Source organism: Centroberyx gerrardi, chromosome 9 (assembly GCF_048128805.1).
Source record: "Centroberyx gerrardi isolate f3 chromosome 9, fCenGer3.hap1.cur.20231027, whole genome shotgun sequence".
NCBI lineage: Eukaryota > Metazoa > Chordata > Actinopteri > Beryciformes > Berycidae > Centroberyx > Centroberyx gerrardi.
The window spans coordinates 14,177,469-14,204,815 of record NC_136005.1 but is presented as its reverse complement, the minus strand read 5'-3'; the positions used below and the strand labels follow the sequence as shown (position 1 = coordinate 14,204,815).

Below are 27,347 nucleotides of genomic sequence, written 5' to 3'. Positions count from 1 at the left end.
GTTAGGTATCAAATTTACAAGGCCAAAGAAAACAGATAGGTAAAACGTTTATGGCAGGAAACCCAGACCTGGATGTCCAGGCCTACTCATTCTCTATTGTTGTTACAGCACTTGCCATGCTGGCCCTAGAAGTGACTTTCTGTGAACATTCTGCCATTATGTGAAGTTTGTGTTTGTGTGTGTGGGTGACACATGCTTCTTTTCGTTTTTTATTGGCACATGAGTGAAAAGTGGCAAAGTGGGGCCCAGGCTACCAGTGTGTGGAGATCTCCTCTACTTCTCCTGCTCTCTCTCTCTCTCTCTCTCATTTGTTGCCAAAGCAGTCAGTGTGAACTCACAGAGTAAATGGTAATTTTAGGGAAAAAAGTGTCATACTTCAACATTGCTACAGCTATATACAATAATATTGTCAGTTGCTACGATTACATGATGCATACAATACTGCAATCAAGGCAATAGTCTGATTAAACTGTTGATTGATTGATTGATTTTATTTATGGATTAGTAAACAAAAAACAAAACAAAGAAATCCAAAGGATAACATGTTAAAGTGAAAAACACTTATTTCCAACATGGTCCCAAGATGTTAAAAAGACAAAGAAAAACACAAGGAAGCACAAGACATTGAACATAAAAACTAAACAAACACAATCCTAAAAAAAACAAAAACACATCACCACCATTACAAGATAAAAAATAACTCCTACATCAGAAAAACAAGGACAGCTAAAGTAACAATGTCATTGCAGATTTCATTATAAATCTGTTACCCTGTTCCATAAAAAAGTCCTAACCTGACTTCTATAAGCCCCTCTCATATTTAAAAACTTGACGTGTAACGGAAGGCTGTTCCACAACATGGCACCAGTATAAAAAAAGGAACTTCTAGCTACATTATTCACTCGAGGCACTTGACATGAACGCACACTGGCCCTGGTATTATAGTTATGCTGAGTATGGACCATTGTTATCTGAGAACACAAGTACTGAGGAGCATACCCATTGATAATATTGTACATATGATGCAGCTTCTGTTGTTCTACTCTGAGCTGTACTGGCAGCAGTCCTACCCTTCTGAATTCATCACTACCAACATGAGTTCGAGGGGATGCATTTAATAAATACCGAATAATATTATTTTGCATCACCTGCAGTTTGTTCCTGAGTTTAGCTGTCAAACCACTGTACCAAGCAGAGCATGCATAATCGAAATGACACTGTATCAATGATGACACGAGAAATTTCTTAACAGAAAAGTCGAAAAGCCTTGTTCTGCGAAACAGGAACTTGAGTTTGCTGGCACACTTAGATAATATTTTAGCAGCAATATATTCACAGGAGAGTGACTGCTCCAATATTATTCCTAAATATGAGACATTTGTCTGAGATACAATTTCAGCTCCATTACAAAAGACTTTCAACGTATTTGTTCTTGACAGCTTCTTCTTAGTTCCAAACAGGATTGACTCGGTTTTGCCCAAATGTATTGAGAGCTTGTTATCTATGAGCCACTCTCTTACACTTTCTAATTCATTACTAAGAGTGTTTTCAATCTCACTGACATTATTCCCAGATACCAGTAACGCAGAATCATCAGCATACAGTAAAAGCTTGCATTTCACAGCCGCTGGCATATCATTTATATACATAAGAAATAAAAGAGGCCCTAAAATAGAGCCTTGCGGCACCCCACATGTAATATCCTGAGGTTCTGATATAACCCCTTCAACATCACAGACTTGAGTTCTTCCTGTAAGGTAAGAAGTGAACCATTTTACAGCAGTATGTCTAAAACCCATGCACTGTAGTTTTGATAACAGTATAGTATGATTCACTGTGTCAAAGGCTTTTTGCAAATCAAGCAAGATCATGCCAACATACTTTCCTTCATCAAAGTTTTGTCTAATAAAGTCAAACAGATGAATAAGACAGGTTTCAGTAGAGTATGCTGCTCTAAAACCAGACTGAAGCTCATACAACAAATTTTTTTAACTAAATATTCCTCAACCTGCTCAAACACAAGACGTTCAAAAACCTTAGACATGGATGTTAAAATTGATACTGGCCTATAATTTCCAACATCTGATTTACTATTCTTCTTAAAAAGGGGAACAACCCTTGCCCTTTTCAGTTCACATGGGAATTTACCCTGACTTATAGATAAATTTACTATATGAGTAATCACACTAGAAATTACACTGGCACTATCCCTCAGAAATCTGGCTGGAATAAGATCCAATCCAGTTGCTTTGTTTGTGGGTAATGCGGATAGACACATCCTTACCCTTTCCACTGAAACAGGACTTATCTCAAATACATCAGGAACAACATTTTTATCTTTGTAGAAAGAGTTCGCAAATGATAGGCCATATCTCCCTGAGCCACAAGGTAATTTAGTAACCAAACTAGCAGCAATGGTTGTAAAAAAATTATTAAAATAACTAGCAACCTTCCATTTATCAAAACATATCTTATCCTCAATGACTAGTCCAATATTGCCGGATTTTGTTTTGGACTTTCCTGTGGAGCCCATTTCGTTAAGTACTTTCCATAATTTTTTGGGCTGGTGTGAATTTTCAGCAATAGCATCCTCATAAAATTGGGACTTTGATTTCTCTGTCTTATATCTGGCTTGATTTCTAAAATGAACATATTTATCATAATCAGTAGGCAATTTTGACTTCTTAAACTTTCTAAAATATAAATCTCGTTGTCTAATAAGATCTAAAATATCTGTAGTCATCCAATTTGCACTTCTCTGTTTAATTCTAGTCTCCTTCATTGGAGCAACAGCATCAAGTGCAGCTATAAAATGCTCTTTAAAAAGGGTCCAAGCCTTATCAACATCATTGCTACCCAAAACATCAGCCCAATCCCTCTCAGAAAGCCTATGTTCAAATCCCTCAACTGAGTAATGTTTAGTACATCTGGACCTAATAGAGCGGTGATTTCCAGTATTTATCTGTGATTTAAATATCTTACGAGTGCAAAAAATTACTTTATGATCACTTAAGGCAATATCAAGGACGCCTGATTGGGAGATCTTTTCACACTCTGAGACCAATATCAAGTCCAATATGGACTGGCTATTTACAGACACTCTAGTAGGTTCAGTAATTAGTTGTTGCAAACCAAACACTTTACAGAAGTTTGAAAATGATTTAACTAAACAACTCTTACTAGGAGGCAATAGCAAGTTTGTATTAAAATCACCCAATATAATACATTCCTTCTCCATGCATACATTACTCCTAATACAAGACATCTCTAAAAGTTCATAAAAGTCTGTTTGCTTAGGAGGTCTGTAACAGACACCAATAATAATGGGTTTAGTCTTGAGAAGCAGCAGCTCAATCCATGCCGTTTCCAAGCCCTCCACCTGGAGGTCGGCTCGCGGATTGAATGTTAGATCACTCCTTATAAACAAGCATACCCCACCTCCATTTCTGTTGCGATCACGCCTGTAGACGGAGTAACCGGTGAGCTCAATTTCTGCGTCTTGAATGGAGCTATCAAGCCATGTCTCGGACACTGCGACCACAGCAGCTTTGGAAGTAACTGCAAGGTGCTTGATCTCTTCAAGCTTAGGCAACAAGCTCCTTGCATTTATATGAATAAAGTGAAGTCCTCTCCGATTAAATAAAACATCAGGATCTTTCCACGTATCAAGCGAACCGTCCTCAGAGCAACACGTTATCTCCGGGGTACTATCAAACACATCCGCGGGACACATTTCCTTCAAGCAGCATCCATTGCACACCAGGGGAATGTCAGAGTCACTCCTTACGGCCAGATCATAAGTTTTTGATGTGATATTTCCACATTTTATGTGAACAAATGTATCACAAAAATCACAAGCAACTGCTTTAGCATTAGCTCTCACCACCTTCCCACAGTTAGGGCAGTAACCACCCGGGTTGACATCGATCCTGTGTTTTATCGCCTGTGAGTTGTTTGGACCAGGACACTGTTAACATGATTACATAAACTCACAACTCCCCATAATAATCCTGTTTACATGACTGAAGTATTTATTTGTATTTTATCCAGAGAGAATTGTGGAAATCGGGATTGTTTTTTCCAAAACAAAAAAACAAAAAAATCTTGTTTCATGTCCTGCCACTATTAAATTTTACCAAAACAAGCCATGATTCTGCACTACCACCTCATGTTGTTCATCGCAGCCATGGGCCTATCTCTATTGCAGATACAAAATGCCATGCTGCCTGTGCTACTTTTGGGAAACCTGGTGGAAAGAAGGAGATGACGCATGAATGCACCCTGGCAACCCGCCATTTTTGGAGGGGGATGCGGAGTGGGGATTGGTGGGAACGGATGGTCCTGAGGGAGATCAGTGATGTAGAGTGGAGAGAGAAATTTAGAATGGAGCTGTGGGAACTAATGCGTCCTACGCGTCCGCAGGATGTCACCATCCGTGCTGCTCTACTCCTGATGATAAGAGAAGCACTTGCACTGTGTAAACTTAGCTGTGAGGAACACTGAGTTATAGCCAACCAGTTTGGTGTGCGTAAAAGCACCCTTAAGAAGTTTGTGTACCTATTTTGCAAGAGCACGGTGCTGGTTGCGCAAGATTTAAACAAGGTACCCACATTGGATGAGGCACGCGTAATTGCGCAGGGCTTTGAAAAATATGCACCACATCCCTCAAATTATAGACTGCAGATGGAACGCACATACCTATCCTACTGCCTTGGGACGGCTATAGGGATTTCATCAACCGACAGGGAAGCCGCTCATGCATCCTACAAGCAGTTGTGGATGACAGAAATTTGTAAGAATCCCCTTAGTCTAGCACAAGACTACAGTTCCCTTCTATCTCTACATAACATGAGCTGGTCACATGTGCAACTTGCCCACAGTTCAGAAAATGGGACGAAGGTGTATTCATGTACTGACTGGTGTCTATGGAGTACTCCACATATATTGCTGTGATTATACTTACTTGGATTAAGAGCATAATCGCATTAATTAATATAATTTATTTACATGAGCTGTGCCTTGCTCGCATTATTGCCTTAATTGCATTATAGGCATTTTTGATGTGCATGTAAACGTGGATAATGTCATATTTCTATACTTCTACTTCTATACTTTCTGTACTTCTACTATACATATAGAGCACAAGCATACATACAGTAGTTTACAAACATTATGTAAACAATAGTGCAAACACTCAACGTAGCAAAGTAAACCATATAGCACGCTACAGTGTAATATCTTTGTCAATTCAGTCCGTTTCTGTAGCCATCTGGAAAGCAGATACAAATTTTGCGGCAAACCCAGCAGATTTATCCACCTCTCCAAATACAATAAATATTTATTTTTGTATTATCATCTCTCTCTCCCCATCTGTCTCTCTGAATTGCTCTCTCTCTCTATCCGTGCCTGACTTGCTCTCTGCCTGTCTATCTGCCTCTCTCTCTTTCTCTGACTTGCTCTCTCTCTCCTTCGTGTTTCATTAATCATGGCCTTGCAGCCGGGACTAGAGGAGCTGTGGTGAGGGGTCAGTCCTCTCCAGCGACCCCAGCCTGAAAAGAGGCATTGTTTACCGGACGCCATGCAGAATAAGAAGATGAGGCTAGCTGCAGGCAGAGCAAGGAGGGGGTGGTTGGATAGCCTGTTTCAAATCCACTTGCACTGTTAGGAAAAGTGGTAATAAGGGGGTTATGTCTGGTGGAGAGGGTGTTGGAGTGTTTGCCCTGCCATTTATCCAATGTTTAAGCACTCTCTCTATGCCCTTTAATGTGTGCTTTTGTAGTTTTTTCCATCTAGTCTACTTTCCTTGTCTAGGTTTTAGTGGCAGCAGCAGGCTAAAGCCCTCAAAGCTTTGATAAATACTTGCTCAGATGCTGTTGCGTGCAAGGTTTTGAATTTACAAAGTGTGACTGAATTTTATGTGTGGTATTTTTAGCCTTTATTAAGAGGACACGGCAGTTGGGTTAACAGTAGCATGCTAGTGTGAAGTTCCAGTGTCTACAGCTGGATGATTGAGAGGGAGATCCACAGTCACTTTTGTCTTTTAGGTCATTAGTGCACTTGTATGGAAAACAACTTCTATTCTGTTGCGCACATTTTCATATTCATAGTCCTTGTTCACTCACCACTTGTTCAGCCAACACGTCATAGAACAAAATGTGTGTAATGGTGAGCAGATGTGCGCTTTTTAAGTTATTGCACTTTTATTTGTGGGGAAATGATTGAATTGCTAGAAGCATGTTCCATACATCATATTGTGTGGATTGATGAACTTTGTGTTGTCATGTCTTTCCTTATTGATAGTCCTTATACTTTTTCGTTATTTTTATACGTTCACTGAGACTCATAATGATATCATTTCAAGTTTTATGGTCCATAAAATATACTTTGTTGATCCCTGTTGGAACATTTTCTTTTTGCATGCCTCCCTCCACAGGGCGGTCAGAGTGCAGGGTCAGCTACATTTTATTCTCGTCAGGGTGGAAAAGCCTCTGAAACTGCATTTAGACCATGGGACACTACAACTCCCCATTGAAACCCATACTAATGAAATTCTTTCAGCAGCTTCTTAAGGCAGAGTGACCCACCCCACCTATTCAATCGTAGGGGAAACTCTGGGATACTCTGGGCCTTTAAATGAAGAATGGAATGAATTACAAAAAATATATAATTGGACAATTAAACAAGATACAAGTTCATTGCAGGTTTTACAGGCTTTACTTTTTATGTAGCTGTGGTCAGGGAGGAACCTCCATCATATTGGAGGTAGACAACACTGACTGTCCAGTATTTAATAGAAGGCCAGCATCGGCCTAACCCTAACCCTAACCCTAGTAGAGATTCAATATCTTGCTTGAGGACACTTCAACTAGGTGGATGGTTGCCAACATGGGGGCTTGAATCCAGGTCCTCCGGTTGAAAGGCGGTCTCCCTACTCAGTCCCTACTCACTCCTTTGTTCCAATAGGCTCAATTGACTTACAGTATTTATATTTAGTCATAACTTGACCAGTGTTTACACCATAAACTCAAATTGTTCAAATTGCAAGATGCTTCATATGGTAAGCTGATCATAAGGTGCTTATAATAATACCATGTTCACCATAAAATACATTGTAGACAGTGGACTCACTTCAGTCCCATTGCACTCATAAGTCTGGCAGATGAACTAGCCTTGTAAATAATAAAACAGATTAGAATAGTGCTGTTCTTGTACAGATATTATGAGCACACACACACACACACAATCAGACTGTGATGCACACAGCCTTATGATGCCGTTGGGGTTTTCAGCATGTACACACATCTTTAGAAATTGTACTATTTCGAGGTATGAGTAAGGTTATTAATGGGAAATAGTAAGTGATCTCAGCACTCTTAAGCTTGATAAACTCGGGCCCAAGCCATTTTGTGTGGAGGAGCCACAACCCACAGATGTGCCTCTTTCTGATTCTCACCCTTTCATCCTCTACAATGTGAGTCAGGGAGCCAACTGAGTCACTCCCCTGTGCCTTGCCTTTCAGTCAGTTCCCCTGCCTCTTAATCATCTCTGGTTTCACACACTCAACCTCTCTCCTCTTTGTATGTGCAAGAGCATGACTATGTACAGGAATAACATTTTGCCAGCTCGACTGTGTGCATTCAAGTGTCTCTCACTGCTGCAGAAAGCCTCTTGCTGCTCCTGTTCCAACAAACATGTATTACAAATACCCAACCTGCAACATCATGTTTTATATGCCTTTTAGGCCTATGCGGTTTTCAACAATGAAACTGAGGACATAATGGCTACTACCACTGCTGTCTGTAACTCCCTTACACAGCAAACACAACAAAGTTGTAAGAGGCTTTCGTAACCTGGAGCTTTCTCAGGAGTGCGTGTGTGTGTGGTAGGGTAAGGGGTGGCGGCTGTGTTCCTCTATTGCTTTCTGTCACTTTGTTGCAAAATGACGGCAATATTGATAATTTGGAACTGGAATTGTAGTCCCCACTCTTCCAATTCACAAGTGAATTAATATGTGGGTAACTGGCCTGTCTAGAATTATTTTCCTGTTGCTTGTGTAGAACCGTTTTATATATGAAAGACTAATTTTGCAATAATTCTTGCAGAATATCATGAATCACATGATTGGATATGAACAATATGAATGCGAATTACGTTTTAGCCTTGCTCTTTCAATCTTTTAGGTTTAAGATTCATGCTGCAATGGTGATAGAAACTGGACCACTGGTTGTTAACCTTTTAAGTTGTTTGTAGTTGTAAGTCGCTCTAGACGGGAACATTAGTTAAACTGACTAAAATGTCATCTTGATACTGAGCGACATTTATAAGGCTGCAGCAGAGGCAGAGAGTGTTATGTTCTACTGGAGCGGAGCGTCTCACGTAACGGAGAACCCAGGGCTTCCAGAAAGGCAGAGAAGGGACACTGTGTTTATTTATAGTTGGCCACCTGCAGGCTTCACACGTGTTGGGACCTTGGGTAAACAGAGCTGAGCTGCCCGCAGCCTGACAGCATGTCAGTCGCAGCGCTGATGAAGAAGCCAGTGAGTCACAGGCTGAGCCTCTGATCTAGGTTAGGTTTTGCCTTTCAGGTCATTGAGAATGCGCTGGTCAATGGTACCTGTGCTGAGGCTCCCAAACATCTTACTGGTAACTTCATCTATGCTTTGTAACCCTGGGTCAGTGCGATGCTCGGTCTTTGGCTGTGATACCACTTGAATTCACGCCCAGGAAACCAGAGCAGACCCGGGGTCAGCCAGGCGCTCCCCTTCCACAGCCCTCTGCCCAGCCTTATCATCAGTATTAACCTGCCTCATGTCATGCCTGTTACTAGGGCTGAAAGATACTGACAAAAAAATCTAAGTGCGATTATTTGACAGAATATTGCAAGTGCGATTTAAACTGCGATTCATATCATCACAAGTTCTTCTCGTCATAAATGTTTTAGAACTTTTAAATTGTTTAAAGAAAAGTGATTTTGAAAAAATAGATGTCCATGTGAAGGATTTAGTGAGTTTGAGTATGATGATAGGTTTTCACCAATACTGTATTTGATTCATGGACCAAAGATTACCCAGATCTTTGAAATACTGCATCCCCCTCCAAAAAATGCCTCTCTCTCTTAAGCAATTAATTGCAGCCTCTGCGATTTGTAAATTGCAGAAGTTATTTTTATTTTTTTATTTTTTTTCTTCGATTAATGTTTCAGTTCTACTTGTTACTGGAGTTTTCCTCCTTCAGGACTTGTCAAAGAAATTCAGTCTTTAAGCTGTCCTGATTTAATATTCTAATGAGGGAGTTTGTGGTTTGGTTTCAGGTATACTCAAATGTGAGAACATTTCAGTTTCACCCAATACTTTCTCAGCTCCCTCTTTTAAGTTGCTCTCCAAGAAGACTACTGGCAAGCTTAAAAACATAACTCTTCATCCAACACCTGTCTCACAGTATGAATCCAGGATGTTTTAAAGAGAAAATGCAACATCTGCATCCCACTGGTCACTTAAGTTATTTCCCCCGTTTTAAAAAAAACAAAATGTCCAGCGACTTGCTAATCATTAGAGGCTTTTGGAGCTTGCCAGCGCTAGTCAACAGTCAGTAATTCCACTCCTCCTCTAGTTTTCTTAAAAGCAACACCTGTAGTGTGGGAGGAAGGTAATTATAGGGGTGAAATGGGCTGTGTATAACTCTGTTGAAGGCCAGAGACTGCTGAAATACTTATCATAGCTCTTCTGCTATAGTAATTTACCTCTAGGTCCCTTAACGTTCCTCTGATCACTCTTTGGAAACACAATTAAAGACACTTTGCTGTGTATCGATTGTCCTAGTGCATATGGAAAGTGCAGTAGGCACCCAGAGATAAGCTAGAAGAAGGATAAAGTAAACAAGGCAGGAGATATTAGTTGGCTGTATTCTGTTTTCAGTGCTGCTCATGCCAGGAAGGAGATTCAAATCTTTGCCAAGTCAAGGCCACGTTTATAAGGTTTACAGCAGTGACATGTGTTTATAGCACTAAATACATCAGGAAGAAAAATGATCAATGAGGATGTGGAATTCCATTAGAGCAATCAATCATCTTTTTCTTAATATGGTTCTTCTTTATCCAGGTCTGGAAAGTATATAAACAATCTTAATAATGTCCAGGTCTTAAAAAGTATGCAACAACACAAAAAATGATGAAACCTTGGAAAACATTGTAGAAATTAACCATGTCAACCAACCAAAATTGAGGTCTGGAAAATTGTATTTTAAAATGGAAAATTTGTGGAAACAGTGGTGCTGTGATGTCTTGCTTTTTGCTCTTGGTGTTATTTGATAATGATACCAAATCATTAGAATTGGGATACTCATGTTTTTTTTGTTTTGTTTTTCATATGTTAATGTTTTTTTCTTCTGTCCTCAACAGAAAATCTCAATACCACGGTCAGAAAGTCCAAATGAACTGCGAACGTTTACCTTCTACCTGTCTAATGTGGGCAGAGATAACCCCCAGGGCAGCTTCGACTGCATCCAGCAGTACATCACCAGGTGAATGCGAACACAGACACACACGCCTTTAGCTCTTTCGCTTTCTCTCTCCTCTCTTTTAATGAGCATGCGCCCACTTCCTCAGAAATGCTGCAGGTTGACTTTACTGCCATGCAAAGTTTCCTTTCCACACACACTCCATTTCACGCTGATAGTACCTACCAGCATTTGGACCATGACCTTACTGTCTTTGTAGAAAGAGTCAATAATGTTTGGACAGTGTAGCTTGATGACGAGTGTTAAAACACAGGGGAGTTGTTTGTTTAACATAATTAGGAGCTGAGCTGAATCACCAGGCCTTTCTTTGAGATGATTCAAAGACACTCCTGATAAACAGAACGGGGACTTTGGCTCCAGATGGCAGCCGCTAAATGAAAAGATGCAACTGCGATGCTTACCCTCTTTCTGCACACTTTCGATCCCACTGGTCTAACTTAAGAGACAAAATGCTGACTGAATTAACTGAATGGGGCCAGATGTCTGTGTTGATGCGGAAGGAACTAGAAAAGAGAAAAGAGGAAGAAGAAGAAGTCATCTGCTCCTCTGACTGTCGAGTTTCTGATACCCTTATTCCAAAAATATTTTTAATAAGAGGGTCAATTGGAGTTCATCCACATCTCTGTCTGGATCCTAATCAGCCTCTAATTCCAATCTAAACCCAAACGTCAGAGCTCAGCTACGAAGGACCGTTGCCAGCTCCATCTCATCTTCTGCCAAACCCTCATCAAAGTAGAGGGGAATCAAAGAGAGGGGGGGAGTCAGGAAAGAATGGGATTTGATGCAGCAGTGATTCGTAATGTGGGAATCCACAGTTGGATGGAAATTTAAAAAAAAATAAGAGTGGTGGCCTCAGGGTGTTTGTCATGGATGTCAGCTGGGCCAGTTAGATAGGAATGGCACAACTAAAGGGTGGGATTTTATAAATGGTGAGAGTGTTAATGCTGAAAATCATCTTTTCTTTCTATGTTGGCTCCTTGTATTACTTGGAACTATCTATCTGACTTATAGTGTTGGATTTGCCAACCTTGCACTCCACATTTAGTATTTCAGAAAGTAGTATTTTCTAAAATGAAACAATATATTGCTCTGTTTATTTGAGACTCCTACTCATCTGAAATAACTGTAAAACTCATCATGCAGCGTTTTCTGAAACGGCCTGCGATTCCCTCCCGATCTCTTTCCAGTTTCCACTCTTTTCCACTTTCTGTCACTCTTTCACGGTGCTTGTCCTCTCTAACCCTTTTCCCCCGTGTCTTGACAGTGAGGGGAGCATTCAGCTGGATTGTCTGGGTGGGATCCAGGACAAGATCACAGTATGTGCTACAGACGACTCCTACCAGAAGGCCAGGCAAAGCATGGCTCAGGCGGAGGAGGAGACCCGCAGCAGGGGTGCCATCGTTATCAAGCCTGGGGGAAGATACGTAGGTAAGGAGACATGGTACAGACACGGGCAGACCACCTAGTGAGCGACCACACGGCAGTCAGTCAATCGGCCGCTCATTCCCTCTGTCACTTGCTCTCGGAAACACGCAGACTCACACACGCTGGTATTGATTCAATGAATGATTAATAAAAACCAAGATAAATGTAACTACCACTAGAAGTTAGTTTGTATTTTTGTTAGCCATGTCAATTTAGCTGTTTCCACCATCAACAGACTGTAAAATGGTAAGACTAAATAACTTTATAAGGGTAGCAGGCATAAAGATAGACTGCTAGCATCACTAGGAGGTTAGCTGTACGCTGCAAGTACCCAATGGCCCGTGTGTTTCTATAGCCTTGCTCCACTGGTGAGCAGGCTCACATTGGACCAGACAGGGTGTTTGGGTTTGGGGCTGCATGGCAGAGAGCCAGCACACTGCCAGCATGCCTCATCTGTAACCAGGACCTTATTGAATTTGATGGTGGTTGCTCCCCATCAGTCAAGCATATAGTGTGACACACACAGAGACACACACACTGCCAGCCTCCCAGTGTGGGGGTTTTAGCCTCTTACCTCTTACCCTTCGCTCCCTAAGGCCATGGATGCCATTTGGGCGCACACAGGCACACATGCACATACACAAGCAAAAAGAGAGATGTCACTGAGCATAACACATCAACTTCCTGACTTTATGTTTTGTTCTCAGACCTGCATTATAAAACACATCGTGCTACAGTTGAAGTAAAAACCACAGCAGCCCTGCCTCATTGCCTAGAAAGAAAGGCATCCAGTATGAGTTTATTCACTGCTCAGCAGTGAGTCATAAATTGTTTAGTCCATGTTTGCTGTGGACCCAAACTGTGTTTTTGTCTCAGTGGGAGGCACTGCACGATTCATCTGAATCTGATTCACCTGAAAAAGGGCTTCAGTGTGAGGAGGTGATGAAAGTTGATGCTTATAATGGGTGGCGAGGTGTACATGATGGTGGTAAAGATCAGTGTGTGATAGGTCTGTATGACTCATCTGCAAATTGAGCCATCATCAGTCATAGAGTTGAAAATTGTTGACAACAACAAATGTCATATTTCTTGTTGAGATTATAGTTATTTTCTGCTGTTAAGAAAATAACCATAAAAATGCAAGCTCTGGCTGCCGGCCAGATAGCTGCTTAATGACTCCTTTCCAGCCGGCTACTTTTTCAACGGTAGATTTTAGTGTAGTTTACTATTGTAGTTTAAATTCCTGTATTCCTGTATACCAAATGCTCAACACCACAACTCATAATGAAACACACTCCTCTACACCTTAGGTAAGAAAGTTCAAATCCGGAAACCAGCTCCTGGCCTCTCGGACATTGCCCCGTCACGGCGGACGTCTCGGCCGGTCATCATCTCCAGCAGCACGCTGAAGAAGAGCACGGCGCAACAGAGACCGCTCCGAGAGCGCCTCACTCACCTGCTGGCCCTCAAGCCCTACAAGAAGCCTGAGCTTATCCTGAGGCTGCAGAAAGATGGCCTCTTGCCATTAGACAAGGACTCCCTGGACAGCCACCTGCAACAGGTCAAACACACACACACTTTGCGATAGTACGGACACACACAGACACAGTCACTTATGTCTTCCCTTCTCTGATTATCCTCAGCTGCTACCTTAAAAGGCATACCAGTACACTCTAAAATCACCCACGTTTCTCACACATTTTCCAGGTGGCGAACCTGAATGGGAGAGACAACACCTTCACGTTGAAGGACTCTTTGTTTAAGGACATTCAGAAGGATTGGCCGGGCTACACCGAGGGAGACCAGCAGCTTCTCAAGAGAATCCTTGTTTGGTACGTCAAAGATGAGGATTGCATTATTTTCACTGCAAGTTCTTCTGGGAGAGTTGGTGTAGTGGATTGATTTTGTGTTTTTGATAATGCCGGCTTGTTAGCTAGCTAACCATGGTATCTGGTCAGCAAACCATGACTGTGTTATTGTAATTGCATCTGATTTGCACACTAGCTAATGTATCTAGTAGAAGTTAGCTTTAGTAGCTAGTAGTTGCATGTTAACATTAACATTGGTTGCTTTGCTAAATTAACCTGCTGGCTAGTTAGTTAGCTTACAATGGCAAAAAAACATCTGCTTAGTTATTTTCAACCTCTGCCTTATTTTCCTAGTTTTTGCCATCATGATGTTTGAGTCTGATCAAAATTGTGTCAGTTACATCACTGTAGAACTCTATGTACCTCTCAGTTTGCAGGGAGCGCTGCTCTCCAATCTTATCCTTTCACTGAACTGACTCTTCTCAAGCTACAATTCAGGGTGTTTTGGAATAGAGGGTAAGGCTAGAGACAAGAAAGTTTACTGTGTCACAGTAACCTAGATTTCGAAACAAATACCTACCTTATCAGGCTATTCACTTTTACTTACAATGTCACTGAATGGATCTAGACCCACACCACAACAATCTTTTGCAGATATCTGTTTTTCTAGCTTGGGTGGAGATATTATTTGCAAACAGCCAATTCTCTAATGGACCTCGATGATGGTGTCAGCTATGGTTACTAGATTTGTGATGCAACTGCAAAGCCTCTGTAGAGGATTTTGTTTCTGATGTTAATCATATAGCTGTCAAAGCTATTGGTCCGGATGGGTAGCCTGATGATAGTGTTGTTTAGTGTTGACTGTTCTTTTTGAGCTGACATTGTAGGGAGATGCCTTTAAGAAGCAATGACATGCCTGCACTCAATATCTTTGCCTTTTATCATCTTATTATGTGTTTGATTAAGATGATGGTGTAAGGGTTATTTTAGATCAGATCCTCTGCATTTTAAATTGCATTGCCCCTGCTATGATGAATTATGTAATATTGAAGTATGGAAATGCAATACTTGTGGAAAACGTATCTCTTTTTATATGGTAGAATGACAGGTGCCTCTCTGTCCTCAGGAAGACTTCTGTGTGCTCCACTGAATTTAGTTCTTTGTTGACAGCATGAGCTGCTGGCCTCCCTCCCAGTGGAAAATTCTGGTTTCTCAAGATCTGGGGCAGTAAGGAAAAGCCAGCTCCCAGCTAGCTATATATAGATCAGGGAGCAATGCTCAGTGCTTAGTTTGGGTTTACTGAGAGGACTCAAAATGTGTTGGATGGAGTTGAGCAAGAATAGTTCACATTCCCCATGATAAGTTTAGATGTACCTGAGGTCATAGCCTGTGAGGGCAGCTAGAGTGTTCTAATTTCTGTGTGTGTGCATGTGTGCACACATGCATGAATCACGTTTTGCATGTACAGGCGTGCATTTGCACACGTACATGCAGCCTCTCTGTGTTTGTCTCCGTGTCACTTTGCTGAACTTTGAGCCTTGTTAGTTAGTTTATCAGCTGACTACCAACCATAGCCTCCCACCTAACCCCCCCCCAAGTTTTGAGCTGCAGCAGTCAGTCACGCAGGAGTAGCACAGCAAAATGACTGGAAGGGCTGTGATGCAACAGTGTTCCAGCACATGCTGATCCATGTGTGAGGTGGCACTGGTCCAAGGTTCAGCCGTATCGGTCTGCCTGCTGTCTCACTTCTAACTCCTGCCTGTCTACTGATTAGCTGCCTGTCTGTCTGACTGCTAGGCTTACAGGTTAGTGAGCTGGCTGGCTTGTTGACTATACAACTACCTCTCCCCAAGCCTGTGCAGTGTGCACACTCCCCAAGCCTGCCTGACAGCCGGCCAGGCTGGCTGAGTATGTGTCTGACCACCTATTACCCCCCCCCCCCCCCCCCTCCACACATACACACACTACACCATGCTGATCCAACTAGGGGTGGGGCATTAACAAGACTTGGTGTATCCCACTGCCCCCTACTGATAACGCTCTTGGTTGAGGCAGCAGTGTCTGTATGAACACAAGTCCTAGACTCATCCAATCTAAGTATGTTTGTTGTGCAAAGTGCCCATCTACTTTCTAGATCATGTCATTTTTTGTAGATGTGGCTTCTTTGTTTCAGTGCTGCAGTGAACCCTTCGACCCGAGTCAGAACAGCCTATCTAAGCAAACAGACTTCGAAAATCAACATAGAGCAAATAGGTGTACTATACCGTATAAGCCTCAACTTCAAATGCTCTTTTAAGTCGAAATAACTAATTCCTGGTGATTATGTAAAAAAATGACATCCCAGCAGCCCACAAGGCTAAATCCCAGTGGGTGGCTGTTGTACTGTGAATTAATTCGGCCTTGCCTTAGTTGGATAGAGTTAGTTAAGCACTGTGTATCTTAGTTGGTTAGGGTAAGTTAAGGACTGTGTATTTTCACAGCTGTTTTATATGGTATTGTTTAGACAACACTATTGTGTGACAGATTAGTGTGGGTACAAAATCAGGTCATAGTTTTGTGCGTCATGATAAAGCTGAGTGGGGTTATAAGAGGGGAAATAATACAATGCAGTGCAAGGCTATGGACAATAATGGTCATGTGCTGCAGATTTAGCCACTAGATTCAGGGGGATTCAGTCATTCAAACCACACTTTATTTGGCCTGCTACTTCAAGTATTTTCTCAGGTCTAATTGGCAATTCCAGAGGTGGTATTTGAGCCTCTGGGACAATACGGTTGACTCCAAGCATGTTAAGTCAGTCACCCCTTACACCTTGCACTTTACACCTTTTAGACTGGCCAATCACAGTGATAAGAGAGAAATGGATGTCTGATTCATTGACGTGTGTGTGTGTGTGTGTGTGTGTGTGTGTGTGTGTGTGTGTGTTTGCTCTCTCAGGAAACTGCGCCAGGCCCAGAGCGCCCCTGCCCCTCCACCGGAGACCCCAGTGAGCCCGCCCAAAGAGCTGGCTAGCAGCTCCCCATCTCAGGTGAGCCTGTCTCTGTTTTCCACACAATAGCCCCACTCCTCATTTTTAACCCTCTATAATTCTTTCTCTTTCCCACTTAACTCTTCTTCCCCTTCGTTCATACTGCTGGCTAGTAGTAGGTGATATGGCCTGAATTTTGTTTCACAATATTTTTTTAAATTGTGGGCGGTAACTTGGTATACTTGTTTTTCTGGTAATGTTATTTGAAAAATGTTAAGTACAAGAACACTGTAAGAATGCCTGTTTTTTGCATGGGGTTTCAACAGTGCAGGTACTTAGCATTTTGTTCATTTCAGTGGTATTGACAGAAATATTGAGTTTTCTTATTTGGAACACTCATGAAACCTTTATAATAAAACTGAAACTGTTGGATGAACTGTTTTTACTATATTCATACTCATGGTTCTTGTTCAAGAAGTAAAATAGGTTGCTGGTGTTACCATCCCATGCAACGACAGTCCTGCTGCAAAGCTTGCGGACAATAGTTTTCAAGAGTTTTCTGTTTTTAGAACCGAATCATGTCCACGGGATGGGGGATGTACCCTTTTTGATGTAGACAATCTCTTCGTCATCTTTGTTCTGTTGGCTTTCATTTGGTCGGAGATTAGGAGTAGTGCTCGCTTCCCTTTCACTTCCCTCAAGCTTTGGGTCTCCACTTACATAAACAAATCCACATGACTGCTACTTGTACAGCGTGTTCTCAGCAATTATGTGACTAATAACAAACTGCTTGATGTTAAGTCTGTAGAATGTAAATATGTCTGCATGGCTAATGTTCAACCAAAGCTTGTTTGCCTCCAGCCTTTCTGGCTCATCCGGTAGAAATGGGTATGGGCAAAACTAAATTTAAGAGAAGATTTCTCCTGGTTTGTCATTTCTACAGTTACACCGCCCACCACAACAGCTGGATAACTCAGTTGTCTCTGCAGTCTGCTGGTTTCTCTCATTTACCACATCTCCCAGGGTTTTGCTTTTAACCTCTTTGGCTCCCACCGAAATGATTTGTGTCTCCTTGCATTCCTTCTCAGTGTCTTTCCAGTACATGTGTTTTCTGAACTGGTTCTAATTGCCCAGTATTTCCTACTAATAGTTGTTGTGAGCTCTTTGAGAGCCTTTAAACACCCATCCCCAGGTGAAGCCCATCCCATTGGCTACATGACCACTAAAGTCCTCCCTTAGCTAAGCAAAACCCAAATCTCCTCCTCAGCATTAGACTTACAGTAGTTTTTTTTTACTTTAATTTAGAAAAAACTCTTTCTCTTTCCTCCCTCCCTACCTCATCACCATCTTCATTTTTTCATATTCCTTCTCCTGCTCCTCCTCTCGTTAGGTCAGTCCTGAGTTTCCCCCAGTGTTTACACTCCCATTAGGTAGAAGGAGGAGGAGCTGCTCTGTTGTATTAATAGCTCCTTCCTCTCAGGGGGTTCTCACCTCAGACACCTAATGTCCCTTCCCTTCCGCTCCTTCCCTCAGTATGCATTCACACACACACACACGCAAGCAAACAGTGCCTCAGGCTCTTTCCTAGCTTCATTGGTATAAAAAGAGAGCGCCACAGCAGGTTAGCTGTGTGTGAACAGTCTGGCCTCAGACTGGTGAAAGATGGTTCAGGGAGTGCTGCCAAAGCAAACAGGTTAAGGAGCCGTGCAGGCCCAAACGGCGCTCCACACTGCTCCCTGTTGTTATTTCAGAGCCCTAAGTCTTCCTGTTGGGACAGCCAGCCGCACAGTGATTAGGTCAGCCACTCCCAAAGTCATTAGTATGGGCTGGGTCAAACGGGGCCTGTCTGTAATATAATCCCTGGTATTGTGTAGAGAGGGCACAGTCATCACAGGCTCAATGTCACTGAGACTACAGATCCTCTTGAACTGTTTCTTCTTGTGTTGCCTTTTCCATCTAACTGCTTATACTGGCTACTTCCCCATCTCTCCTTAAAATGAAAAGTCCCCTGGATCTTCCTTTTTTGAATTTCGAATGCACCACAGCACTCTGTACCCTCTCCTGTCCTCCTCAGTCCAGACCATATTTGTTTGCTCTGACTTGTTTTTCTTGCTTGGTCTCTGGACTTCCCCAAAGTGAATTATCTGGAGCCTGCAAGTCTATATCTCAATGTATTAATAACGCATACTGTATATCCATTGATTTTTTTTTTGATTTTTTTTTCCTTACTCTTCGGTGAATCGAGTTCATATTGAACCCTGTTTTAAGTTCAGCTACTAAAACTGCTATTTTCCTGCCAGAAACGGCCTGCTGCGGAGTTCATCGACCCTCTTGCCAACAAAAAGCCCAGGATTTCACACCTCGCCAGCAAGGCAGCAACAGGGCCAATCAATGGCAAGCTTAGCTCCTCCAACGGGAAAGAAGCAGGTGGAACGCAAGCAGGGGTGGCGGTGTCCGTGTCAGATAGCGGCATGACGTCCAGCTCTCAGCAGCTCCCTCTGCTGGACATCCCTCGTCCTTTTGACCCGCTTTCGGATGTCAGCAACGACTCCAGCCACAACGGGCGGGACTGTGAGGGCCAGGAGGCAGCGGTGTCCGAGAGGCTCGGCCAGCCGCCCTCGGCCTTCTCGGGGGCCTCGGCGCTCACCGTGCCCAGCATTGGCACCTCGTCCCCTGGACACACGGGCCTGGGTGGGCCTCGCGGCAAGAGTCCTTCAACCTTGCACGGCAAGTCCAAGAAGAAGTCAAAAAAACATAAAGACAAGGAGAAGACCAAAGACAGGGAAAGGGAAAGAGAGAAGGAGCAACAGAAGAAGAAGGAGGAGAAGAAGGGTAGTGAGGAACATGTGCCTGAGCCTAACCGGGCCTGTGAGATCAGCTCCAGCCCCGACAACCTCAAGAGCAACAGTATTCCACATAGAAGCACAGGTGAGAGACACACACACACACACACACACACACACACACACCTGTCACCTGTCTTTCCTGGGGTTGATCTGATATCAGAGTGCACAAAAAGCCCACTTTACTTCATTGAGTGTCTCAACTCCAGCCACATCAGATAAGAGATTTCTGAGGTATTTCTAAATGTAATAATTCCCATGAGGTTGGACACCAGGTAGTCACCACTGTGAGTAAGTGACGCATCATGATGATCAGTGTACTACTCATTGGTTCAATAGAGACTCCTGTTGTTCACATTATGCCATCCATAATGGATCCTCCTTACCTCCTTACCATCCTTACCTACCCTCTGCCAGGTCCAACTACACAAAGATACCACACATCTGAGAGGATTAAATATCTAAGCAATGACCAATTCTAAACAGTGATCGTCATTGTGGATTTGCCTTTCCAGTTGCACCACTGCAGGCTCTATATGTAACCACGGTTAAGATTAGGCCTACATATTCAAACTAATACAAATTTCTAACTATGTGACCTTGTTTCAGATCTGAATGGAATGTGCAACAACACCAGTATTCCTTCGTCATCATCTGAGATGGCAGACTATTTAACGTAAGTACTTACTCACGTTGGGCCTCGACAGATTCTGCTGCTGCACCGCTAACTTGAGGGAATTTAAATTGTCTTTATATTCATTGGAATGAATTCATTTATTTGACTTTTGTTGGCATCTCTCACTCAGTCTCACTCTTGCTCCCACTGTCTCCCTCTAAAGGCCATTGTCACTTGAGCTAAATGCTTGGAGAATAGGCTTTTTGTGTGCAGGGTGACTTTTTCTCTAAAAATCTGTGCAATGACATTTTGTTTTTCCCTCATGTCCTTCATAGGAAGTACACAGTGATAGGCTCCCAGGAGCAGCGTCAGAGCTATAAAAATGACTTCAACGCCGAGTACAGTGAGTACCGGGGCCTGCATGCCCGGATAGAGGGCATCACCCGGCAGTTCACCGTGCTCGACACTGAGCTCAAGCAGCTTCAACAAGGCACAGACAAGTACAAGGTAGATTCACTTAAAGACACACAGTGGATATTGTACTTCAGCCTGTTTTAGAGGAGTTTTAAACACTTTTTGTTATCAAACATCTTGAATAACTACTGATTTATTTTATTCTTACTCTCTAATGTCCTTTTTGTATGTCTTATCTTCACAGACAATCCACAATCAGATACTCCAAGAGTATCGCAAAATAAAAAAGGTACGTTTTCCCACTATTGCCTATTTGGGTGCCATAAAGTGTCTGTGAGTAGTCGTCTATCAGATTCTGATTCTGTGCTTTTTTCCCCCTTTTCCCTTGCAGACTAATCCAAATTATAGCCAAGAGAAGAACCGCTGTGAATATCTACACAACAAACTGGCACATATAAAGAAACTTATTGCCGAGTACGATCAACAGCAACTTTAAAACTGGCACTAGTTTAGACATTGTTTCCCTGTTATCTCTGGAAACCAGGCAGAGAAAGGAAAACTCTGGATTCCGCTTGCTCTAAAAAGTACTTATGAAAGATGCCATGAAGGGAGTATTCCCCTCATTGGGGCCAAAAGCACTAGTGAGGACTAAGCAGAACATATGATCTTTTTCTTTCTCTCACTCTCTCTTTTTTTTTTTTTTTTTGTTTGGAATATGGGACTGTGGCTCGTTTGGCCAGGTCGCTCTGTGTAGCTACACTGCATCCAGAAAAAGATCCTGTGTGGCTATGTTTTTCTCAGCACCCCCACCCCCTTATAGTGCACAGAGGTCTGTCAAAGAGTAGACTTGGAAAAGTCCACTTTCTTTGGAGATCTCCTAATAATTTCTCCTGGTTTGGAGACTGGAGGGAAGGGGACACTGAGATGGAATCTGCAGATTGTATGCCAAAATGCAAATAATTTGTTTTGAGTACAGAAAAGAAAATTTAAATGGATGATATATCAATTTTCCCCATATAATGAAATTGATGGTTCTGATGCTGAACTTATTTTACTATATTTTTCTTTTCTTATTTATTTTTTGACACTCATAGGGGTAATGAGTCTGTTAGAATTTTACACTCCTCTCAATATCAGTACTACAAAGCTGTGTCTCTTATTCTTTGTCTTCACATCTTGAATGTCAGCCAGTATTTTATTCAAAAGCTGCCTTGGCCATCTAATTGTCCATCTATTGCAGTTAGTTATGTTTTTCTCTTTTGAAGAGATACAGATATCCCTATTGATTAAATAAAAACAATGCTACTAAATGCACACAGTCAGGCACAGGTGCCTGTGCTCGGCTTTTCTTAAATCGTGCAGATGTCTTAACAAGGGACGTGTGTAAGAGCTTCCCCTAGCTCTGTCAGCATTAAAGGCTGAGCTAACAGTAGCTGTGAAACACAGTCCTCTCACTCGGTCGTGACGAGCCGCAGCGCTTGTTCATCAAACGGTTACAGCAGTGGTCCTTGGTTTTGGTTCATCATATTGCATCAATGGGGATGTAACGCAAGACTATATTAAGCTCTTAATTGGTTTTCTTTCCAATATAGTTCATGGTGATTTTTGTAGCAATACAACTATTCCAAGTTGTCTGAAGAGTTCATTTCCAAATCTACTCTTCAGCATCATGCTTCAGAAGATCCTCTAATTGTAAGATGATGCAGACATGGTGTGTAGATCTTCAGAGCTATTCTTTTAAAAGTACAGAAATTCAATTTGGGTTAAACCGGAGATCTGATATCCCACATAAGTTACTTACATTGTAACCTTTAGTTATGTTTAAACAATTTTGTTTACAGTGTATATAAAAAGATCAAATCTTTTGTTTTGTCTGCTCATCACCCACATGATAGTCACTGAGACGACTGTTAATATGAAGCCATCCTTGATCATCTTCCAAGTGGAGCCTGGTGGACCTGCTGCAGGGCCCTCAATCTTAACGCCTCTCAGAGAGGGAATGCTTATCTGGGATCAGTTTTGCCTTTTCAAATGTGATGCCAGATATTCACAAGGATGACCTGATCGTTGATCCTGGATCAGCACTCCTCTCTGAGAAGTGTTGTGAAGAAGGATCCACTCTTAAAACGTATCTGAAGAGAAACTAGAAATGCTGTAATAGAACTCACCTGACAAACAAACAAGTTGAGTTTGGTTTAGTCAGCTAATGCATTTCTTATATTGACCTTTTTATGTGAATATGAAAAATCAGCACTTTTCCTGCTAATCTTGCTGTTACCTGGGGTTTTGTCCAAATGAAACTTTTCTCTTTGTCCATCAGAGTGCATGCTTTATGAATGTGTTACAACGAACAGTATTTGTATCTTTACTTGAAAAAACTGCCCAAGGACATACAAATCCAAGCAAAGGCCTAGTCCAACTGAATTAATATGTAATCAATTAGACATGGCTCTGACCAGCATGTATACCAAAGTGCTTACTGAGTTGGGTGAAACAAAATGCTTTCCCGAACGTTGGCAAAGAAACATAATCCATGTCACTGTATTTCCATTTTAAGTTTAAAAATTATTCTTTGATCCATATTATCATTTTTCTCAAGGAAATCTCATTCAATCCTTTGTTCGGAGAAGTGAAAGGTCTCTCCTTCACTTCAGACGGGATCTGCATGACTGGGCTCAGATGTTTCAATGCAATGTAAGGTTTTCAAGCTCATCACTTTTCAAATGCAAACACTAAACATGGCCAATGCTCAGAGGTCCATCACAACAATGCTGAATACTACTGGGTCTAGACTGAGTTTGGATCTGGGACTTGAGGATGTCAGGGTGGGAAGGGAAGGGAGGGGGCAGGGGAACAGGCGGGTATGTGAACTTGAATGTTTTGTGACCAGAATCAACACTCAGCATCGCCCAGTACTGCAACCCTTTAAAAAAAAATGGCTGCTTTTCACCATTCTTACTGTGCGTTGTTTTCTAGAGACATTCTGATTACTGTATTACACCTCTATTGTGGTCAAAATCCATTTTGAATCAATTCTTCATCAGTAAAGATGGTAAAGACATTTTGCTCAGATACGGAGCAAATTGTTTGAAAGTGATGATATGCCAGCACAGGAATACCATTGTATGAGTTGATTGTGCCAAATGACCTGTTGTATAGGTTTTTTTCTCTGATTATATACATGCTGCTGTATAAGCAAAGAGGGCTTTGGAGAAGAGTCGTCTGAGATGTTGGCGCTAAAACCCAAAGCACGCTTTTTGAAACCATAAGGGACTGGGACTGAAATTGATCTTTGTTTCAATAAAATTCTTTAAAATCCTCATTTGTGAAATTCTGAACCAGTTGTTGCTGTCCATTTTTATTATGCTTTTACAGTCTAGTATTCTTGAATTATTTAACAACCTTCATGTAGGCCTATTGAGTATGGATAGTGAGGCCAAGAATGCAATACTGTATTTGACTTGGTCCTGTCTGTGGCACACAAAGAGAGATCGACCTGATGTTTATAGACCCATATCCTGAAATATTTGGACCTTGACTTTGCGTAAATAAACCGAATATATGTCACTACTCCAGCTGTTCAGAGAGGTAGAATGTCATGGTGGATTCCTGTTCAGTAGTGTAGATATCCTGTCCTGCTTCTAAATATAAATCTTTCCCAGGGCAATTACAAGGAGAGTTTATTTTTAGCCCCAAGAGCAGATGGGTTTTTAGAAGCACTGGGGACATTATTCCTGTACACTCCATCTCCTAGAAATATTATAAATTTGAAACTGATATTTCATATTTAATAGAGATTTCATCATCTTATCCGTCTCTATTTCATGTTATCTTATGTTATTTGTTTACAATTACTGTATTTACACATGTAGGCCTGTAGTGAAGCTGATGTCCTGTAGATGGCAGCTATGTCACACTATTAGTCCATATAGCTTGCAGACTGCATACCTTGTTTTTGTTCAGGGGAGCAACAAGTTGAATAGAAACATCTTGAGCCCTTGGGTCTTCCAGTTTGCATTGTTGTTTCTTGTCAGATGTAAGCTGTGCTAGTGTAGTCTATGATGGGAATCTGTTTAATAACAAGGAAAGGAAGGGGAGATGCATACTGATGTGTAAAACGGGCAATTCCTTTTGCATTCAATGTATTTTTGCAGGTTATGTTATTCCTTATTTGTTGCTCGTGTCTGTTGGGCCTCTCTTTCTACCACAGGAATGTGTATTGTTTACTGCCAAGGCTGTGGCTTGTACTGAAATGTGGATCCAAAAAAGGCCTTGGCATGGCAGCGTGAGCAGGGGATGCTCCAGCAAGGCGACAGAGAGGACAGGCTTGCTGCAATCTGACACACTGTGAAAGATCCCAGAAATCTACATAGCGACTGTGTTCCAGTTGGCCTGGCTGAGCTGTGCAGCCTTGCTATGCTGCTGTTGGCTCCCGTCCCAAAGTTGGCCTCAGCTCTGCTCAGGGAGCTGGAGGGGTGTCAGTGAGTTCAGTGTGGCAACCTGCCATCTCCTCCCTCCCTGTTGGCCCTCCCTTCAACATACAGCAGCATATACACTGACTGATTCGGACATGTTTACAGTCACAGCGGAGATTGAAAGCTCTCCTCCCCTCTGTGTTTCCAGGGCTTTTTGCTCGTGAGGCAGTCTTTCATTTGTCTTGGGTTTCTGCAGAAGGGAGAAGGGAATCTAGTTCTATCTAGATTCTCTAGTAGCGCAGGTCAGTGCTTTAATTTGAAAATGTAGGCCATGGTTGAAATAAAGGTCATTTACTTATTTTAGGGAATTGGGGTGTTTATCAGACACAGGGGCATTTCATAGGTTCAAGTCAAATGATTCATTTTGGAGATTACCTACATCTGTCTAACCTGCACATCTGCACATCTCCACATCCACACCACAGAGTATAGGCTGAGATTGGCCTCAAGGGTGGATATGAATGATGCTGAGAGAAAAACATTTCTGCCTCCTGGCAACTGATTCCTGGGCAGCTTGGCAACCAACAAGCGCATAAGACCATGCAACAAGCATACATTTGCATGGGGAAAAAAAAGATTAATGAGTTTGATTCACTTTTGGTATAATATAGCAGCATTCCCATTCTGTGATTGATACTCAAATTGTGATAAATATGATTAGTAAGATAAATGACAAATAGGCCAATGCATAGAGCCTGTGCAACCAAAGAGTTAACCTCATTTGAGACATAAGGTACATGAGCCTTGACACATTATTTCAGTGGAAGATATTAAGAGTTTGGTGATGTCGTGAATAACAGAACTAGACTTCATTACTTTGACCCAGGTCTGTGTACTGTGTATAATACACTTGTATCAAGGACATAAAATCAATACCCTAGCATACTGCTCTAAACCTTTCACCAAAGGGAGCGGAATGCCACAACCAGGCCCAAATAGCCAGGACATGCTACTGTAAGCCTTGTTTCTCTGTTGTCATCTTTGTGTCATAGACATGTGGGGAGGTGAGTGTTGCAGACATGTTCCCCTGGGCGATGACTTGGACTGCTGATGTGCAGTAAAAGCTGCAGAGTCTGTTTATTCACAGCCAATGAGTCTGCTTTGTCTGCCTTTTTAGGTCACAGGAAGTCAAATTAAGATCAATCTCACTTTTGGCCATCTCAGCTTTCATTAATTGAAAACAATGCTATTTGATATTCTTGGCACGGGAGTAACAATGGGTCCACTTCCCTTTGTTGGCTTATCTTCCCTGCTATCTTCCTACAAACTTGGTGTGACTTGCTAAACTTCCATTGTCTTTTGGGTTGACACCCTGAAGTGTCAACTTAATATCTATTGTTAATTCTGCAGTGTCTCTGTTACTTGCAGCTGGCTGTGTCTTGTCTTCCGTTATAGATCTTGTTACACAGTTTCTCTGTGATGGAGAGGTGATGATTCTTCAATGACGGTTCACCGTCTAGCTTCATAGTCACTATCATGACCTTCAGCTTCACTTTTCAACAGGAGGAGGATTGTTTTCCCTCGCCGCCGCTCCTGCAGCTGACACCACACCTCCCTCTGATTTTATTCTCACCTTAATCAACCTGCAACACAGAGAAGCCAAGTTAGAAAAACAGACAAATTCACTTTCAAACTCTAAGCAGCTCAGAAATTATGCCAGGCCTTTGCCACACATCCATAACATTATGGTTTTCTCAGCACCCTGAAACAGTATTGCATTTAATTTGGAATTGCTCACATGCCAAGGTAATTTGGAAAGGAGAAACAGCTGTATCGAAATAACTGTATTACGTTGATGGCTAAATTTCATATTCACAAATGTGAAATTTGCAATAAAAAAATCCTATTCGTAATGTTTTATAAGTAGGCTATACTGAACAATACATACATACAATGCTGTACTCTTTCAATGAGAGATATAATGTGTAATTCAATAAATACTTGTGTTTATTTTTCTAATAATGCCATATACTTGCAGATATCAGGTGAATCAGTAGCTTGCTTTTTTTAATTTGTATTTTGTGCCAGTCACACAGTTTAATAGAAGAGGCATGGATTTTTGAACTGGCTGTCTATGGTTGATGACCAAACTGCTGCCTGTCTGACAGAGTATTGATAGAAGTGAAACCACAGGTCATGTTCAGGTTGCGTACTACTAGATCTCCTTCTGTTATGGCTTTTTAGGCAGTCAGTCAGAGAGGAGACTACTGTGAATGAGCTGAGGACATTTCTCTTTCCACTTCACTGTATCCAGGGGCTGTCAACACACTATTCTGTTGTGTC

At 41.9% G+C, this 27,347-nt stretch overlaps 1 protein-coding gene across 1 annotated transcript in view; it reads left to right on the top strand.

Moving 5' to 3' along the window:
• Window positions 1-23,927, top strand: part of ell (elongation factor RNA polymerase II) — a 41,897-nt gene extending 17,970 nt beyond the window's left edge. Inside the window, exons 3-12 of the mRNA XM_071921942.2 lie at window positions 10,397-10,518; window positions 11,780-11,943; window positions 13,251-13,501; window positions 13,648-13,772; window positions 16,686-16,776; window positions 19,017-19,644; window positions 20,169-20,235; window positions 20,511-20,682; window positions 20,834-20,878; window positions 20,981-23,927. Of these exons, the coding sequence (XP_071778043.1) occupies window positions 10,397-10,518; window positions 11,780-11,943; window positions 13,251-13,501; window positions 13,648-13,772; window positions 16,686-16,776; window positions 19,017-19,644; window positions 20,169-20,235; window positions 20,511-20,682; window positions 20,834-20,878; window positions 20,981-21,085 (1,770 nt within the window). The 3' untranslated portion in view covers window positions 21,086-23,927. The remainder of the gene's footprint in view (window positions 1-10,396; window positions 10,519-11,779; window positions 11,944-13,250; window positions 13,502-13,647; window positions 13,773-16,685; window positions 16,777-19,016; window positions 19,645-20,168; window positions 20,236-20,510; window positions 20,683-20,833; window positions 20,879-20,980) is intronic.
• The last annotated feature ends 3,420 nt before the right edge of the window (window positions 23,928-27,347 follow it).